The sequence below is a fragment of the Anopheles gambiae genome, chromosome X (assembly GCF_943734735.2).
Source record: "Anopheles gambiae chromosome X, idAnoGambNW_F1_1, whole genome shotgun sequence".
In the NCBI taxonomy this organism is placed as follows: Eukaryota; Metazoa; Arthropoda; class Insecta; order Diptera; family Culicidae; genus Anopheles; species Anopheles gambiae.
Window position 1 is genome coordinate 1,477,317 of NC_064600.1, and position 17,951 is coordinate 1,495,267.

Consider the following 17,951-nt stretch of genomic DNA (forward strand, 5'->3'; position numbering starts at 1 on the left):
AAGTCGTAGACAGTGAGGCAGTGTTTGGATGTATGGACAGGGCACTGGAAGCTCTGATGTTGTTGTTTTCCACTGAGGCACGATTGTTAACTTTCCCGGTCTGGTCTGGACCTTGGCATTGCACCGATTCTTGTGTCGAGAGATGTTTTGGCGCAACACACTATGAAACCTTAGTGATTAAAATTGATGGAAAATGGAAAGAGTCCTTAATGTCCTAGCTCCTAAAGAAACACGATGAGAGGGTTTTGTCCGCAATAGTTTAAACCTCTCCAGAAAACACTTCATACCTGTGTTCATACGATGTTTTCTACAAACAACATCACTTAATATCATTCATCTAATGCCTCAAACCTAAACTGCATGCTGGTGATCATCACACTCACATCCGCCCATGGTAAGCCCAGAATCGATCAAAACATTCATACCAAAACTGCCCAATTCCCGAAACTGCCGTTGGTCAATCACACCATCAAAACACCCGAACCGGGACCATTAAACGACGGAACTGCTTCTCCAAGCTGTGAGTTCAGATGTCTCAGCCCGGCTAAATGTCACACACCCGCTGCTGCCGAAGGATAGCGTCAGAACGTTGACGATCCGCTGACGGTTGACGAGAGGGGGAAAGAAATGAGAAGATGAGCTTGTTTTAATGTGGGTTTTTTCTTCATCTTCGTTTGTTCAAGTGGCATTGGACGTCCTACACAGGTAGCAGAGCAGATGATGTAAACATAGTCGATCGAAGGAATGGCACAAACAGGCCCGAAAAAATGGTGTTCCCATGCCTAGCTGGTAGCACACTCGATTTGCATCACAATTGCACACAGCTTTAGTGACTAATAGATTTTGCGGGTGTAGTGCTGGGACTCGGAGGTCGCTCACGCGGTGAGCAAATTTAGATGAAATCGGAAAAGAATCCCGCCCAGACACACACACACACACACACACACACACACACACACACACACGTTGGGTATGTCAATCATTGGACGAAGATATCGATATCGATTAGAAGTGGGTTTGAAGATGAGCGTGCGCGCGCGGGGGTGTGTGTGATGATTGACTGTGCGTTGCCTTGGCATTTGAAGCACTCCATCACACGCCTGGGGCGTGCTGCGGGGGGGATATTTTCTTTTCCCCGCTATCCGTCACACCCCGAAAAAGTAGAAAATTTCAAAAGCGGTCTTGTGGGGGACGGCAGAACTATGCAGGTGCATTTTTGGTGATTAAGGCTAATCGTGATACTCTGACATATCTGGCACGAGCACGAGATGGGCTGGTGATATATGGTGGATTGCTGGTTTTGTTTGGAACGTTGATATTTAGAGGTTTTGGAGCAATCAACAATTTGAGAAATACAGGAATGCTCTTAGTTTTGCAGTCCCAAGTAAGTTAATCAATGTTTCGCTTTAGAATTCAACACATTGTGTCATCTCTAGGACTATCAAGTATCAGATGACACATAATTTTGCCGATTAAAATTTAGAATGTTTTGGTTGTTAGATACTAAAAATCCGTTTCAAACAGTATGTGCTTGGAAAACAACAAAACATAACCTTCGATGGGCAATATTTAATGCGCTTTGGAGCTAAGCGTTAACTCCCCTGCCCCGATACGCTGAAGCTTGCTGTTGCGTTTGTCCATCACCATAAATCAAGTAATTAGCCAGCCGAATTACATTTCCACACGCTTCGGGCGTGACAAATCTCGCACAGCACCTTAGGGCACTAAATCAACAAAGCGTTGAGCGCTAATGTACAGAGATTCGGCGCGCCGTTTTAAGCACTTCCTGGCCGCATATGGACCCGCAGCGAGCAACGTGTTCAACCAGATTTTGCCATTAACCTTTTGCTCCTCCGCTTCACGCGCGTGGGCTTTAAATTATTGGATCCTTCCGCTTGGAGACATCCCAAAAGGGCCGTTTTTTTGAGATGGGTGATAGGGCGCACTACGTCTTAGCGCGGTGATAATGGTGGATTTATTAGTCTGTGAAAAGTGTGAAAAGGAATTGTTGAGGTATGCTGTTGATAACAGTAACGCTTAAACCTAAATGCAATCATATTCGTTTCGAGGCAAGCGTTCACTCTCCATCTCTGTCTGTACTCTTCAAAAGACCCATGAGAAATGTTGGGAGCTTCAGAGTGTTCTGGGACTTCAAAACAGTGTACGGTTTCAAATTTTTCGGCATATTCAAGTACGAACAACGAATGTTGCAATATCTTAGCATCCCAGGCGACATCAGCGTTATGAGAGTTTGGAATGGGCAATTGGATAAATTATCTTACGGTCATCACAGACGACGTTTCTGCCTCCCGAATCAATCTGATCGCGGCTATATTAACAGTCCCCAGCCGGTAAGGATGCGCACACAGTGCATTTAGAGTTGTTTTGTCTTCTTCTTTATTGAAATACATGTTTCTTCTTCTTGTTTCTTTTTTAATAATAGCGGAATCATCATATAGTTAACATCGTTTTAGTGTTCTCTTAATTTCTTTGTTCATCTATTTCGATTTCGGTGTTACCCGTGTGCAGTTTTAACGCACCGGTCGCAGACTCTAAACGTTTCTCACGGGTGACATCCCGTTCGCACTCAGTTGATCTCACTGTTCTCGTCCGCGCTATCCACTTCAATAGAAAATATATACCGATAACGCTCACACGCACTGTAACGAAACTCCTGCAGCCTGATGTGTTCATTGCAGCCGTAACATTAAGCCCGTCGTCGAGTGAATGAACTTGCCGTATGCAAAGAAAGGTAATACCACTACTACTGATCCTTTCTTTAGTCGAGCAAAATCGGGAAACGTATCAATACTGCAGTGACACTGGCGTTTTAGTAACGCCATCACTATTGTTACTATTACAATTATTACTGTTATTGTTATGAATAATATTATTACTGTAGCATAGAAACCTGTACGCTAGGAAAGAAAAAAAGAAGGACGAATGATAGAATTGACCAAAAAAGTGAAGCAAGTGAAGCACGGCATTTCAATCGATTCGGTCGCTTTATCTATTTAATGGGGCTTTCTCACACTACTACTACATCATACACTCATCGACTATAGCTTTGCACACAGCTTTACTGACTTTCTAATAGCTAATGCATTGGTTTGTGTTGGTTGCTTCACTCGCTGTGCCGTTGCTTGTGGTAGCACGTTCCACTGCTGTACGATCTAATTTCTTTGTTTTGTTTGTTTGATTGAGACATCATTACAATATAATAAATAGTTTCTGTGTGTGTGTGTGTGTGTATTAATGCTTTTATTTATGGGTATGTGTGTGTGTTTTTTTAATACGACATTGTATCGGACTATTCAATCAGCGCCGACAGGTGAATGCACATCAGTTCCTGCACGGGCTACACACACACACACACATTCAAATGCGATAGCACAGTAATCGTTTGCCGGCGTTTGCTTTGTGTGTGTGACTGTTAATATGTATCTCTGTGTGTTAGGGGTTCTGTTTTACCTTATTTCAGTTTTTTCCAAACTTAGCTCTGTCTGCTTGGAACTTTGGAACTATTTTATTTTAGTTAATCATTCACCATCTTTTCGTTTTCTCTTTTCGCTTCCCTTTTGTAAACAAGATTGTTTCACATCTTTTGATTTGTTTTCCTCTTTGTTACATTGTGATCGACGTACATATACTATACCTGACGTTCTAGTTATAGTTTCTTTTAGATATATACTCTATTTGTCACATTTGTTATCCACTGTTTCGCCCCCGGGGTGACCAGATTTTCTTCAAATGAATGAATTAATGAATGAAATGAATTAAAATATGATTTCGAATACACAAAAATGGTATTATTACATCAAAATCACTTCCAGCAGTGCAAAGATGGCTAGTACTGCAAGTTGACAAACAATTCCATTGCGTCAGCACTATGTGGTAGTGACATCGCGCTCGCAGTTGCATCGGTATCTAGCACCGTCTAGCTACAGTATACACGCAACGAAAGTGGACTACAGCATTGACCATAAATGTAAGGTTTATAATCTGGAGTAGAAAAAAAACTCTCATATTTAGGGCAAAGGTGTAATTCCCTATTCCAACGTTTGGCTCGTTTGCCAAAACACGATCTCTTGTATATCTTTTTTGAATACATGCATGAGAGTGTGTTATCTCTCTCTCTCTCTCTCTCTTGCACCCACAGTGGTGAATAGGAACGAAAGGATGCTCAATAAAGTTGAGTGACTAGGGAACTGGTAGCTACAATATGTGACAGGTTGTGCCTCCATATAGTTACAAGATCAATGCAACTATTCCTATTGTCTTTCTTTCAAGCTGTACATCATCAACAGACACTACCAAACACATTCTTTTCACTGAAGCTTACATTTGAAGGATGTGTTGTTGTTGTTGCGATGGTGCAGGACGCAGACGGAATTGCACACAAAAACCAAGCAAAAAAAAAGAAAAAAGAAAAACAATAACATCCCCACATCCAGAGAGAAAGCATTACTTTATTCAAGTCCATTTGCTGGAGTCAACTAAGAGACAGTGTGGAAAAATGACACTTATTGTTTGTAAGCGAGTGTGTTGTTGGGCTGCCCTACTCTTGTGCGCCCTGACGAAGGGCTGCATCGTTTCAATATGTCGAAAAATATACCATTTTGTTTGAAGGGGGAGGGGGGGGGGTGGTTTTTGTTACCACAAACACTTTCCTTCTAAAACGCAAGATGCCTCTCGGGCGGGCGCAAGGAACGGATCAACCGAACTTTACCGATAGGGTTCACGTTTACTCATCTACCTGGCGCGAGCGCAACTCCTTCATCGATCCACATTACACTGCGCTGCATTACTACACGGCGACCGGTACGCGGGCAGCCTTCTGCTCACCCGGTTAGTATAGCGTATATCACGTTAAAACAACGTAAAGGGAGGGGGTCCTTGCGAGTACGATGAAGGTTTGTTTTGTTTGTTTTGTGGTAATAATGATGTTGGAATTGATTAAAATAAATATTAATAAATCAGGAAGCGTAGCCAGCAAGGTTACCTCACTGCCCAGAGCTAAGGCGAATTTTTGTGTGTATATATGTGTGTGTGTGTGTGTATGTTTGTGGTGAGGGACAAAAATATATATAAGTTTCCCTTCTAATAACTCTTCCTGTTTCGCAAACACATTCACTTGCTTGGTTCTTTGCTTTCTTACAACTGTGATTATATGTTATTGCCATCTTTAATTTCACCCCCCAAACAGTATCCGTGCCTTCCGTTTTTTTTTTGGGTTTCCTATTACGGTTTGCGTTAAATAAATAGCTCCATAATGCTCCGGCCCTTCGCCTGCTCGCGCGAATATCATCACCATTTTTACACATCCACAAACGGCTACACATACAGTCACGAAATGCAACGCACCAAACCCTCTCGCTCCTGCTTATATTGCATTCGCTGCACTGCTGCATTTCTCTTACAAATAACCTTTGCTTTTACTTTTTAATAGCCCCATTCGCCGCCTTCACGATGTTGCAGTGCGAAATTATTTTTTTATTTTTTCACGATGTATGTTTGTGGACGTGCGTCCGCGCTTACGCTCCTCTCCCCCTCCCCCACTTTTTAATACTAAACATTTCTAAATAGTAAAAATGTTACTCGTTTGGTTTACTCAGGAAGCACACCCTGTAAATTTCTTTCGGGAGTGTCCGGGTATAGTTGTGTGAGTGTGTATGTGTGTGTGGGTGTGTTTGTGGGTACAGTATGGTGGTGCAAAAGCTAGCTGCTGATTGCCCTCACTGTACATCAAACGCATGATTTGGGGTCAGTCAGTTTAAAAAAAAAACAAAATGTTTAAAGTATTTAAAACGAAACCTAAAGTAAATAAACCACTGTGGGAGTTAATTACAACATGAATGCTTTACATCACAATCACCCACATACACCCACAGCTTACACACATCGACTTACAAACACACACACACACACACACACACACACACACACACGTACACGCAGTGGCACAGTGCGGTGCATTCTGAACCCTTTCTACTGTCTGTGTTTCGCGCACCTAGCCAGCATTACTTACTAGTTTTGGGGGTTGGAGACAATGGGGAAGGCCGCGACCGCGCGAAAGCAAAAGGAAAGAATGACGTATAGCATAGCAGGGCTGTTTTTGTTTTTGTTGTTGTTTTTTTTTGGGTAAGTTTATTTTAAAAGTAAAATAAATACTTTTGCTGTCAGAGTACACGATAAAATTTTCTCCTTTTCTTTCTCTCTTTCTCTCTTTCTATCTCTCTCTCTCTCTCTCTCTCTCTCTCGCTATCTCGCTATGCATCTCTTTCCCTATCTCTAACTCTATCTCTCTATCGATAGTATTAATCTGTTTTGTTGTTGTTGTTCTGAACTACACAAGAGACGTCCTCGCGACACATTTGTGTGCGAGCGAAACGGGACAGGTAGTGTAAGGACTGAAGCTATAAAGGAAACGCAGAAGAGTGTGGAAGTACGGGGTGGTATGATCAGTTACAGTCTTACCACATTCGTCACCGCGTAGTAGTACGCAGCTGCACGGACTGGTGCAGCACGAGTAGTGGAGGAAGAAAATAAGGGGAAAATCCGGACAGCAAGAGAGCAAAGTGAAGGTTGACATTTGGTGCAAAGAATGTTAGAATGGGCCAAGGAACTAGGCCACAACCAGCCGTCAGGGTTCTACGACCGTCTTGCCTGCTCCTTGGCGCTACTACGCTAGCACTATGCTCGATCGTCTGCCTTGCCCTGGCCTAACTAGCGCCACCGCACTGTGTGCACACGTACCTATGTGTGTGTGTGTGTGTGTGTTGGGATGTTGCGCACACCCAGCCGCACAAACACACACACACACAGTCAACTCGCATTGTCCCTTACAAGCTTCACCTCCTCTCGTTCAATCCTTCATCGTCCTTCAGGTGGTTATGTGGTTTTGCTTTCCTCAAGGTGGAGCTTCTCGGGCTCTCACGTGTCTACAGCACGATTAGTAGCCACCGTATGTGGGCCCTGTATGTGTGTGTGTGGGTGTGTGTTACTCTTCCTAACATCAAACAAGCAGCAAGGTGATTTTTCTTAGCATTAAAACCCTCTTCTCGATCCGCGCCCGCCTCACAGCAGAAGAAGACGTAGTAATGTAGGGTATCCGATGGAGGCGCGCGAGGGCGCCTTTCGCTCTCTGCAGCGCATTGCCGCAGCCATTTGCAGGCAGAGAGAGAGAGCGAGAGAGAAAGGATGCTGGTGCGTGCATGCGTTCGTGTGCGTGCGTGCGTGCGAGTGTGAGTTGTTTTTGTTTGTTTGTTTTTTGCTAATATATTATGTATTTGGGTTGGGTTCCATCGAGTGTGCCCGTACGTTCGTCGTCTGCGGTCGTATAAATATATATATATATATGCATATGTATAACGATATATAGCGCAGAGAACGGGATCGGGTTATTATTTCTTCCTTCATCACGTCCACGTTTGTTGCTTTCCTATTTTCTCCTTCTCTCTCTTTCTCTTTATCTCCCTGTCTCTCTCTCTCTCTCTTTCCTTTTCTTACTCACACACACTCACACACTCACACACGCGCGCGCGCAACGCACCCACCAAACAGCCCCGTGCTCCTGCGCGTGTGTGGACTAGGAGGGGAGGGGGGATGGGGGGAGGGGGTTGGTGGGGTTGGGTTGTTTACTGTATAACGCAACAGGTGCACTTTTTCTTCTTCTTCTCGTCGATCACGACGTGCGACGCGGACTGGGGACCGGGTATCACCTGGTTGCTGATCGGTGTCGTGCTGCTGTGGACCGTGCTGCCGTCCGCCCCGGTCGTGCCATTTTTCGCCCCGAGCGCGGGCGAACCGGCGGCACCACCGGCGGCCGTGCCGGGCGATTTGTGGGGCGATTTGGTGCCGTTCTGCTGGGCCGCCGCCGCCTGCAGCTGCGAGGCCTGCGAAGCAAATGGAGGAGAGCAGAAAGCCGGTGGAATTATTTTTTGTTTGCATTTGCAAGGGAGCTGTTGCGCTGTGTTACGCTGCTTAAAACGACGTGCTAGATGGATGCCCCTCAACGCTAAACACTTTTTCTGACACGCTTTGACCTTCTATATCGCTCGTGCGATAGCTTGCAATAGTAAGAATAAGAACAAGTTACCCCTAGCAGTAACATACATTCTAGGTCCAAATGGCTTGTTGACGCCTTACTTAATGGCTTGTTGATCCGGTTCGAAGGACCAAAAATGATGACGCTTTCTCAATCGTTGTAAATAATGTTGTTATCTCGCCGAGGTTTCTAGTGCTAATTACCCTAGTTGTCCTAATTCTAATTGTGCCATGCACATTGCCTACCGTAAGGTGTCAACATGGCTACTGGAGTAACTGAAGAAGTTGCATGAACAGCTTAGGCAGTGCTCTGCCGAACCGAACCGAACGAACATTACAGGGTTTTCCAGGAGCTCTCATAGCTGTGGGACACATTATTGACTCTTTCTTACGGGAAATGAACTTAATGTAATGGGAATTGGACTCTATAGCACCCTTGTTTGACAAATCCAATAGGACATTTCCAATAGGAGCTGTGCAATAAGGGTGTCATAGAGTCCAATTCCCATCATATGAGGTTCACTTCCCATAAGAAAGAGTCCCACAATTATGAGAACCCCTGGAAAGCCTATTTAGGACATGTTTTCAATAATTCACACTTCTAAACCCTGTACTGGCAAACACAATCAAGACTTGAGACGCGTTGAAAATCATGTGGAAGAACAGAAACGTTATTGAGATGGAAATGCAACATTTGACAGCTGTTGAAAAACAGTTGGCAAGCTATGACAAATATTGCAGAAATTGGGAGTTGACCCCGGAAACCCCTGTATTATCTCATAACTAATCATCAGCTTGTCCTGTACGATCATACAAATCCTGTCTAACCTTCAACAAACTCCTAGAGGATGGACAGTGAACTCTACGGCACTCCTTTTGGACAGGTTTGTTTGGAATGAAATAGCAATTTCCTGCTTGTGCTTGTCCCAAAAGCTGTGTCGTAGAGAGTCTCTGAAAACCCATATATTCTTCCACTATTACTAAAGCTCACATTCACTAGCTCTGATGTAATAACCAGTAAACCATGGGCATGCTATGTTGATAAATTTGTTTAAAACATCTTAAGTTTTTCGATTGATTTCTGGGCGATATGCAATTCTGCATTCTTGGCATAACATTTTTCAAACAACTGGCTGATCCTGTACTGTGCTGCACCACCAGGCACAAGAATTCGCGTCTAATGGCGTCCGCAGTCGCATGCATACGCACCTCGTGCTTTGCTACCGCACCGTCCACAACCGTCGTGTCCGGGTCGTCGGTGCTGTGGCTGTCCTTAGGCGTGCTGCCGTTCACTAAACTTTGGTCGCCGGTTGGTGTGATCGGTTTGCCACCTACGGAGAAACGGAGAAGGGCAACGGCAACGGGGAAAATCGATTAGACAGTGTCTTTTTTTTTTTTTTTTTTTTTTGTTCAGCTAGGCGGGCGGAGGGACAAGCCCGCCCCCAACATACCTTTGATCAGATTGACTATTTCGTCCGCCTCCCTCGACAGGTCGCCGCCCGGTCTGAATGGATTGTCCCAGCCTGACTCGGTACTGCAAATGCGCGCGCGTGTGTTGGTGCGTGGAAGGGAAACAAGAAATCAATATTAGTGCATCAGTGTGTTGTGGGCACATACAAAAAACCCTAAACAAATCAAAAAACAATAAAACAGAAAAACGCTACGCATCGTGGACTAAACAAACAGTAAATAGGAGAAGGGAAAGGAATAGGAAGGGAATCAAAAGGGTGCAATGGGGTCCCTCGTTCAGGGTGGTGGCCAGCGCGCACACACACACACACACACACGCGTGCCCACCTGTTCAGGCGCGCCAGGATGGTCGTGTTCGGTACGTTCTGGAACTGCTGGTGATGGGCGGCGTACTGCGCCTGGTAGGTGGGGTTCGGGTAGCCGCCGGCGCTGGCCATCGCCGTCGCCTGGGCGGCACACTCCTTCAGATACTCTTCGCGCGGCACCTCCACCACGTAGTACAGTGCGCCGCCGTGCGACTGGGACGGTGTCGTTGCCGTCGAGTTTACCATCGCGTTTCCCTTCCGGCTATGCGCACACACATACACGTACGCACACTAGCTTTTGACACAGTTGCGGTGGTGTTGTTTTTTTTTTTTTTGGTTTGTTCTGCGAGGAAATATTTTCCCGCCGCACGACCGGATTAGTCTCAGCCCCGAGTGGCTAAAGGTGGAAAAAGTTCCACTACTCGGTACACTGTTGCCGAAAGCTTTTCGCCAAGCCGTCAGTAATGGGTTCGCCGCAACAGTTCGATTTTGCGGTGCACTTTTGTAACCGCGTGTGAGCGACTTGCTCCGTCACCTAACGCCCCTTACACAGCACAGTGTTTTAACGCAATGTCACTCACAGTCGGTAGAAGGTAACCGGCACCGGGCGCCTCCATTGTGTCGCGGGAATATCCAATCACGTTCGACGTGTTTAACACATTCAACTTTTTTTTTTTTTTTAATTATTATTTCACTCCAAAACGCGGACTGCGAGTGAAAATTTTTTGTCGGAAAAAATGGAAAACAGCTCCCCCTGCACACAAAGCTAAAGTTGTGTCAAATGTCAAGGTCAACGTTATTTTCGGCCACTTTCCGTGTTTGGCGACATCTGTCAAAACCTTTCACAGGCGTGTTTTTTTTTGTCATCCCCACCGGGTCGGAGAAGGTTTTATAGGTACCAAAAACTGCTTCAAACGCTTTAACCTTAAAGCTTTAGAGCTGCAACATTTATTTACAGTTCCCGCAGCACACGCACACGCAGGAAAACGGGCGAGAAAGCGAGAAGACGAGAACCCCAAATAAACGGACAATTTTTAAACGCCGGTGTCATATTTTTAGCCACCCGCAGTAGGTCACATGCGCGGGGAGCAGATCGAGTAGCGGCACCATGGCACGGTGCAATGCCAACCGCTGGTCGGGCTTAGCTATTTCCGACGTTAATTTTGTAAGCAAACGCACAAAATTTGGGGCGCGCGCGCGCGCGCGCGTGGGGGTGGTGCGCTGCCAACGGTTTCCATTTTTCCCTTCCACAGAGCGTATGTGTGCGTGCGTCTCCGTGGCAAAAAAGACTACCACACACACACACACACACACACACACACACACACACACATTAGAATCATAGATACATTCGCGCCAACCTGTACGATCTCCATTTTAGCGTGTGCGAAAAATGAAAAGTGAGAGAACAAAAAACCCATGTCACACTCATTTCCGAAATGAATTATTCAAGCAGGGTGCAAGCGGGAGAGTCGAACCCAATTTTGCTCTGCTTTGCGTTTGGGGTAGTAGTGGTAAGTGACGAAGGACGCGCACCAGTTCACAATAATTAAAAAAACAAAAACGGAAAAACTCAAAGATCGAGCGGGAGCATTTATCGATATTTTTCTGCCCACCTCCCCCGTACGTGTGACTCAATGTAGTGCATTTTCTTCTCGAATCATTATTCATGTTTCACGGCACACACACACACACACACGCACTTACAAAAGTATTACTTCTCGCATTCTAATGCAAAAAAGGGCTCACGCGTCTGTTTGTTGGTGCTCTCTTGATTAGATTCGTATCGAACCGGAAATTTGACGTCCATTGTCAAACTGGTGTCCCTATGACCACCCCCACCACCCTCTACACACACACACACACAGACACACAAAAGGTGTGTGGCGTGTGAGCCACCCGAATCGATGCGATTTAACTCCAAAATGGACCGAAACGCTGTCCGGCGAATGGCAACCTCATTGCTTGCTGATTTGGGTCCATTTTTTTTTGGTGGGTAGGTGGGTGGTTGGGTGTGTATGTGCTTCACTCTTCCTTTCTGCCCGCAAAAAAAAAACTGATCGGTCGGTTGATTGTGTGGTCCAAGGGTTGGAGGTTGAGTTGAGCCATTAGCTGCATTTTGAAAACGCGCCGTAGTCGCGCGCGAGCTGCTGTTTTGATTGAAGTGCTTCCGGAACGGAAGGGAGAAAATCCACATGAAACACACACACACACACACACACGTCCGTTACACATCGCATTAGGATCAATTTAATTTGTGCTCATCATTATTAGTAGTAGGAAGAAAAAGAAAAACAGCAACCACCACCGACGGTCACCGAGGCAAAAACCGATTTTGATGACGACGGCAAACTGTGCGCGGGATGTCGAGGAAGTGAGGCTAGATTTATTGCCCTATTTCACCCCCCCCCCCCACCAGATTGTATTCCTCTCTGGCGTGTGTATGTGCGCCCTGTTTAATACCGTTTGTCGCTGTGTGTGTGTGTGTGTGTGTGTGTGTCTGTGTGGCGGTGACCTTTAAAAAAATTGGTTCATTTTGTGCATCGTTACGTGCTGAAGAGTTACTGCGTTACTCGCGCAAAATATAGACACACACACACACACACACACACACCTAAACACAGACACACAATGTTGCTCTCTTCAATTAGATTTAACTGTTGGTGTTGTTGTTGTGGTTGAAATAGTAAGCAAACACTATACACACCCACGTGAGCAACATCACAACCTGACGCTACAGCGAACTCGTGAGCGTCCTGCAACAACAACAACAACAAAACTCCGCCACAACCGTCAAATCGAAGACACTCACTGGTGGTAGCAAATTCGCTCCAGCAGTAATCGACTGTATCGAAGAAAATACCAACGATTGCTTGTTTAGTGGTTTGTTTGTTTCACAGATTTCACTTAAACGGATGGAGCAGCAGCATTCAGCCCGTAGATGTAAACGGCAACATTTAAGGGAAGCGTTAGTAACTCACGAAAACGGCTTGGCCGTTCGAGAAGGCACCGTTCGGAGCTGTCCAACCAACAACAACTAAAGATGTAAAAAAAAAAAAGGAAGAAGCAACCAACCTCCGAGCAAGAAGTGAGTGGTTGTGTGCGCGTGCGCAAATACACATGCCGGGCAAACCTGACATCACCTGTCAGTGGTGACAAAAATGCGAGCCAAAAGGCAGCAGCCCCTCGCTCCCGCTCAACCCCTCTTGGAAACTGAACTGGCGCGCTATTTTCTTCGCTTTTCTTTCTCCCCCCCCCCCCCCCCCCCCCCCGCCGCCTCTCGTACCGCCATGCTCAACCGCGCCCCTTTGCAGTGGGTCAGCAGTCAGCAGTTTCCACCGACAATGGGCAATTGGGAGGAAGGGGAAGCAAAAAAAAACAGGTCGCCGTTAAAAAGAGCAAAACTGTCAACAAATTGTAGCGCCCGTGTACTGGTGTGGGTGTTTCCCTGTATTGGCTGCTATTTTGTATGGTTTCTGGTTTTGATGGTGCATTTCGCATGCACGCAAACACGCAGCGAAGTAACCCCCGTTCTCGGTTTGGAGCGCACTTTCTTTTTCCTTTTTTTTGTGACAGCCTTTGGCAGCCTGATGACACGTTCAGCACTGTTCCATTACTTCCCGGCGCCTGCTGCTCTGTCTTCACCACATCGTTTGGCCACGGTCTCGGCTTAACCACACAATTGAAATGCCCCGAACACCACTGGATGTGTTTAGTGACCTCTTGCCGCGACAAACAGGGGCCCCTTTTTTGCCACCCCAGCACGCCCGCGACAATCAACAATCCCTTCAGCGGCTAGCGCCAGGACAGGCCACTGCAATCGAACCTTGGCGTGCTCCGTACGGGATGCCACTACCCTACTTTACACTGTTGTACGTGCGTCTGCATACGGTACGCGACTGTACAGTGCGAAAACTGGCGCGATCCGTGTCTCCCCTTTGCAGGCGAGCGCGCATGTGTGTGTGTGTGTGTTGGTAGTGTACGAGACAGAGAGAGAGAGAGAGAGAGAGAGAAGCTACACACTCTTGAATTTTCTCATCACGGCGCTTCGCTTTGTGTGTGTGTGGGAAATTCGGGAAAAATCCCTATACACCACTGAATGAGCGCGTGTGTGCGTGATGAGTTCCTGTGCCATATCTCCTGAGCGAGCCTATGCACTACACATACATACACACATACACACACACATATGGGGTGTGTAGTAACGCGTACGCTTCATGGGTGCGTTTTCCACCCACCACCCTGGTGGAGTGCGCGCGCACGAAAAATTTTACCACACATCTCGCTCACGCGACCACTCACCGTCACTCACTGAGACGGACGTGTCCTGCGAGTAGCTGCTTTTGTTTGTTTTTTTTTTTTTTATATTTGTTTTTGTTTCAAACATCCGTCTTTGTATTCCATCTTCTTCTGCTTTTTCTTATTCTTTTAAAACACACCCTTTGACCCTGAGTAATATGTTTGTATATAATAGTAATATTATATCAAACTTAAAAAAAAAACCAATTGACACCTGTCAAAATGACATTGCGTTCGAAGGCAGCTTAAACGTCATATTTCGCTGTGTTTCAGAATGTTTGTAAAGCCCCAAGAGTGCCACTCACTTTGGGAGCTCACGTTTATCATCACTTTTACTCTCTTACGCAAACAGTCAAAAGAAATGTCAGGACTGTCTGGCTGGGCCCCTTCCACCTACTCGGAACGAAAAAACCGTCCCCTTATACGAATGTTTACGCTGCACCCCCGCTACACAATGGGCTCCGGCAACACCCCCAGTCCTGATAACTGTCATCTACCCACCCAGCAGGATTAGTGTGCGTGTGTGTGAGTGTGTGTGTAAGTGTTTTCATATTCTTCTTCAAACCGTCCAAGGATTGGGATCGCGTGTACAAATGGCCTACTTTTTCTTGACTGGTCACAGACAGGAAAACTCGAGAACATAGGACACAGGAGGTAATGAGCGGGGGGACGTATTGGTGCGGCCAGGGTAATGACTTCACGGAGCGGAAGTGGATATCAATTACACGAAAACCGCACACAGAAAGCAAACAGACTTCATTGCCTACTTTTCCATTCTAATTCTAGCACAGAATAAAGGCTAGCTGAGAGGATGAGACATCGAGCAAAAGAGAGAGAGAGAGAGAGAGAGAGATAGAGAGAGAGAGAGAGAGAGAGAGAGAGAGAGAGAGAAAGATAGAGAGACAGGGAAAGAGGTTTTCTTTGAGATAACATCATTATCGAACCACTGTCTAGTATTGGTTGTGTTGTGCAGGAATGTAGAACAATACAAGCCGAGAAAGCAGTACATATTTTAGTAGTCAGCCACAGGAACGGTGGGGGGGGGGGAGTGGTCCGCACACCTGATGACTCATCGCGCTTAATGTACACTTCGAGACCGTACCGACACTACGAAAATAAATGAAAGTAAAAGCAAACAAAACGCGCTACCACCACCACCACCGTGCCACGGCATGCCGCCGCCGTGCCGCCAAAATGGAGGGCAAACACACACCATGAGTATTTTAGTCGGTGGGTGTCATAATCCAAAGCGGAATATGAGCGCACCCTTTAAAAAAACGTCGGCAATGACTGGGCAGAAAACCAAGACATGAAATATGTATGGCGCGGTATAAGAGCAGTGGGCCGCGATAAGCGCCATCTGGAAAGTGGAGCAGGGTAGTTCACAATATCTCGTTTGAATGATGCAAGTTTGCAGTAAAGTTAAGTTAGGCAGACAAAAATGTCCTTTTGTGCGTTTGAAGATGTTTGGAGGAGCTTAGGAGGTTTCTGAGCTCGGATATTTATGAGGACCTCTGAGATAAGGCCCGCAGCAAGGAGGATTGGAGGATACCGTGCATAAAGGATTAGCTTTAAGATCATCTGGGCATACGAAGGCAATCAGTCCAAAGCATACAAATAAATTACCAAAAAATCCGAAAGAATCACGAAAAACATGAAATTCAGATGGCTCATGCTGATTGGGACATTTGTATGTAGGGCATCGTGCTCGTGTGCGTTCGCTTCGGGCAGCTATATCGTACGTACAGTCATCTTGAAGCATCAAACTGTAAACCACGATTTCTCCCGATACTGGTAGCCTTAAGGTGGACTTATTCTAGATAAGATGATAAGGCACAGGTGGTATGAAGATTACGATAAAGCCCAACGCGTCCAAAAGTTACGTTATCAGTCGCGAGACCTGTGACACTAAATATATAACCGACCTGCTGGACGGTCCTGCCATTACTGTAACGTTCAGCATCTGATTAGTCTGTGTCTTACACCCTTTGCACGTAAACCTTTGAACCTAGCGGCAGGTGGCAGTGTCTCAGAATGCTTGTCGTGGTGTTTCTCGTGACGCTATTGGTGCTAGCGGTGCTGCGTGAGTATCGCGATCGCAAGCGGCTGCAGCACATTGCATCCCACTTCCAGGGTCCGAAACCGCATTGGCTGCTCGGATATTTGCCATTGTTCCCGGTCAACGACATACCGGGCATCTTCGAGACGATGGTGAAGCTGCACGACCGCTACGGACAGGATCTGTTCAACTGGGGCCTCCTAAACGACCACATGGTCGTCGTAACCAGTGCCGCTAACGTGGAGAAGGTGGTGATGGCGAAGAAGACGCAAAAATCACAGATTTACGAGTTCATCGAGCCGTGGCTGGGACAGGGTCTGCTCATCTCAAGCGGCGAGAAGTGGTTCCATCGGCGAAAAATAATCACGCCCACCTTTCACTTCAAGATACTGGAAAGCTTCGTGACCGTGTTCAACCGCGAGGCGGAGTTGCTGATAGAGAAGCTGGGACAGAACGCGGACGCGGGCCGTGAGTTTGACATCTACGAGCCGATCTCGCTGTACGCGCTGGACAGCATATGCGAGACGTCCATGGGTGTGGAGATTAATGCGCAGCATAATCCCGAAAACCAGTACGTGCGGGACGTCAAGCGGATGAGCGAGCTGGTGCTGCTGCGCATCTTTCACGTGCTGTCAGCGTTTCCACGCACCTTCTGGTACACGATGCCGAACGCTTGGGAACAGCGGAAGCTGATTGGACGGCTGCACGCATTCACGGACTCGGTGATTCAAAGCCGTCGGCGACAGCTGCTGGCTGCGGTGGAGCAAGGAAAAGTCGGAAATCAAGAAACACACGCGGATGATCTGTACGGTGCAAAGCAACGTTCCAGCTTTTTGGACCTGCTGCTGAACGTCACAGTCGGTGGAAAGCCATTGTCTGATGCGGATATTCGGGAGGAGGTGGATACCTTCATGTTCGAGGGTCATGACACGACCACTTCGGGCATTGCGTTTACCTTCTATCAACTTGCTAAGCATCCTGAAATACAGGAGAAGCTACACCAGGAGCTTCAAGATGTGCTCGGAGTAGATTATCGCCACGTACCGTTGACCTATAATACACTCCAGAACTTCCCGTACCTGGACATGGTAGTGAAGGAGTCGCTGCGACTTCTACCACCCGTTTCGTTCATTGGACGTCGGTTAGTGGAAGATATCCAGATGAACGGTGTAACTATTCCAGCCGGCACTGACTTTACCATCCCCATCTACGTGATCCATCGTAATCCTGCAGTTTTCCCGGACCCGGAACGCTTTGATCCGGAGCGTTTTTCAGACGCCAATCAGCACCCTCCCGGACCGTACGACTACATCCCGTTCAGTGCTGGGTCACGGAACTGCATCGGACAGCGCTATGCGCTGCTGGAGATGAAAGTCACCGTCATAAAGATGTTGGCACATTTCCGCGTCTTGCCCGGTGAACAGATGCCCCAGGTGCGCTTCAAGACAGATCTAGTGTTGCGCCCGGATAAGGGTATTCCTATCAAACTTGTGCGCAGAAAATTCGATTCAATAAAATAATGCTCAAGCATGCGTGATTAGGTTTCTGATTTTACCGATTCGATGTTACTCCGCTGTTATCAGTTACATTATCGGAGCGTGTACTACAAACAACGTGTCTAATGTTGAGTAGACTACAGTGCGCATTAGTCACAGTGTACGATTCCAAGGGTGGTTCACCACAGCTCAAAAGAATGCTGGACACTCCGCTAATCAGCTACAGGCACTCAAAGATATGGTCGGTGGAGTGCCGCCGGGTACCTCAGCTCCTCC

At 46.7% G+C, this 17,951-nt stretch overlaps 2 protein-coding genes across 3 annotated transcripts in view; one reads left to right on the forward strand and one right to left on the reverse strand.

Moving 5' to 3' along the window:
• Positions 1–4,449: 4,449 nt before the first annotated feature.
• LOC3289610 (uncharacterized transmembrane protein DDB_G0289901) overlaps positions 4,450–17,951 on the reverse strand; it is a 53,189-nt gene continuing 39,687 nt past the window's right edge. For both annotated transcript variants that reach the window (XM_061655154.1, XM_061655149.1), the window contains 3 exons: positions 9,498–9,580; positions 9,256–9,377; positions 4,450–7,895 (listed from right to left, as the gene is read on the reverse strand). In XM_061655154.1, the coding sequence (XP_061511138.1) occupies positions 7,638–7,895; positions 9,256–9,377; positions 9,498–9,580 (463 nt within the window). In that variant the 3' untranslated portion in view covers positions 4,450–7,637. The remainder of the gene's footprint in view (positions 7,896–9,255; positions 9,378–9,497; positions 9,581–17,951) is intronic.
• LOC1272183 (cytochrome P450 4d2) lies at positions 13,378–17,711 on the forward strand. Its single transcript, XM_311064.6, has one exon. The coding sequence runs from the start codon at positions 16,155–16,157 to the stop codon at positions 17,697–17,699; it is 1,545 nt and encodes a 514-aa protein (XP_311064.6). The 5' UTR covers positions 13,378–16,154; the 3' UTR covers positions 17,700–17,711.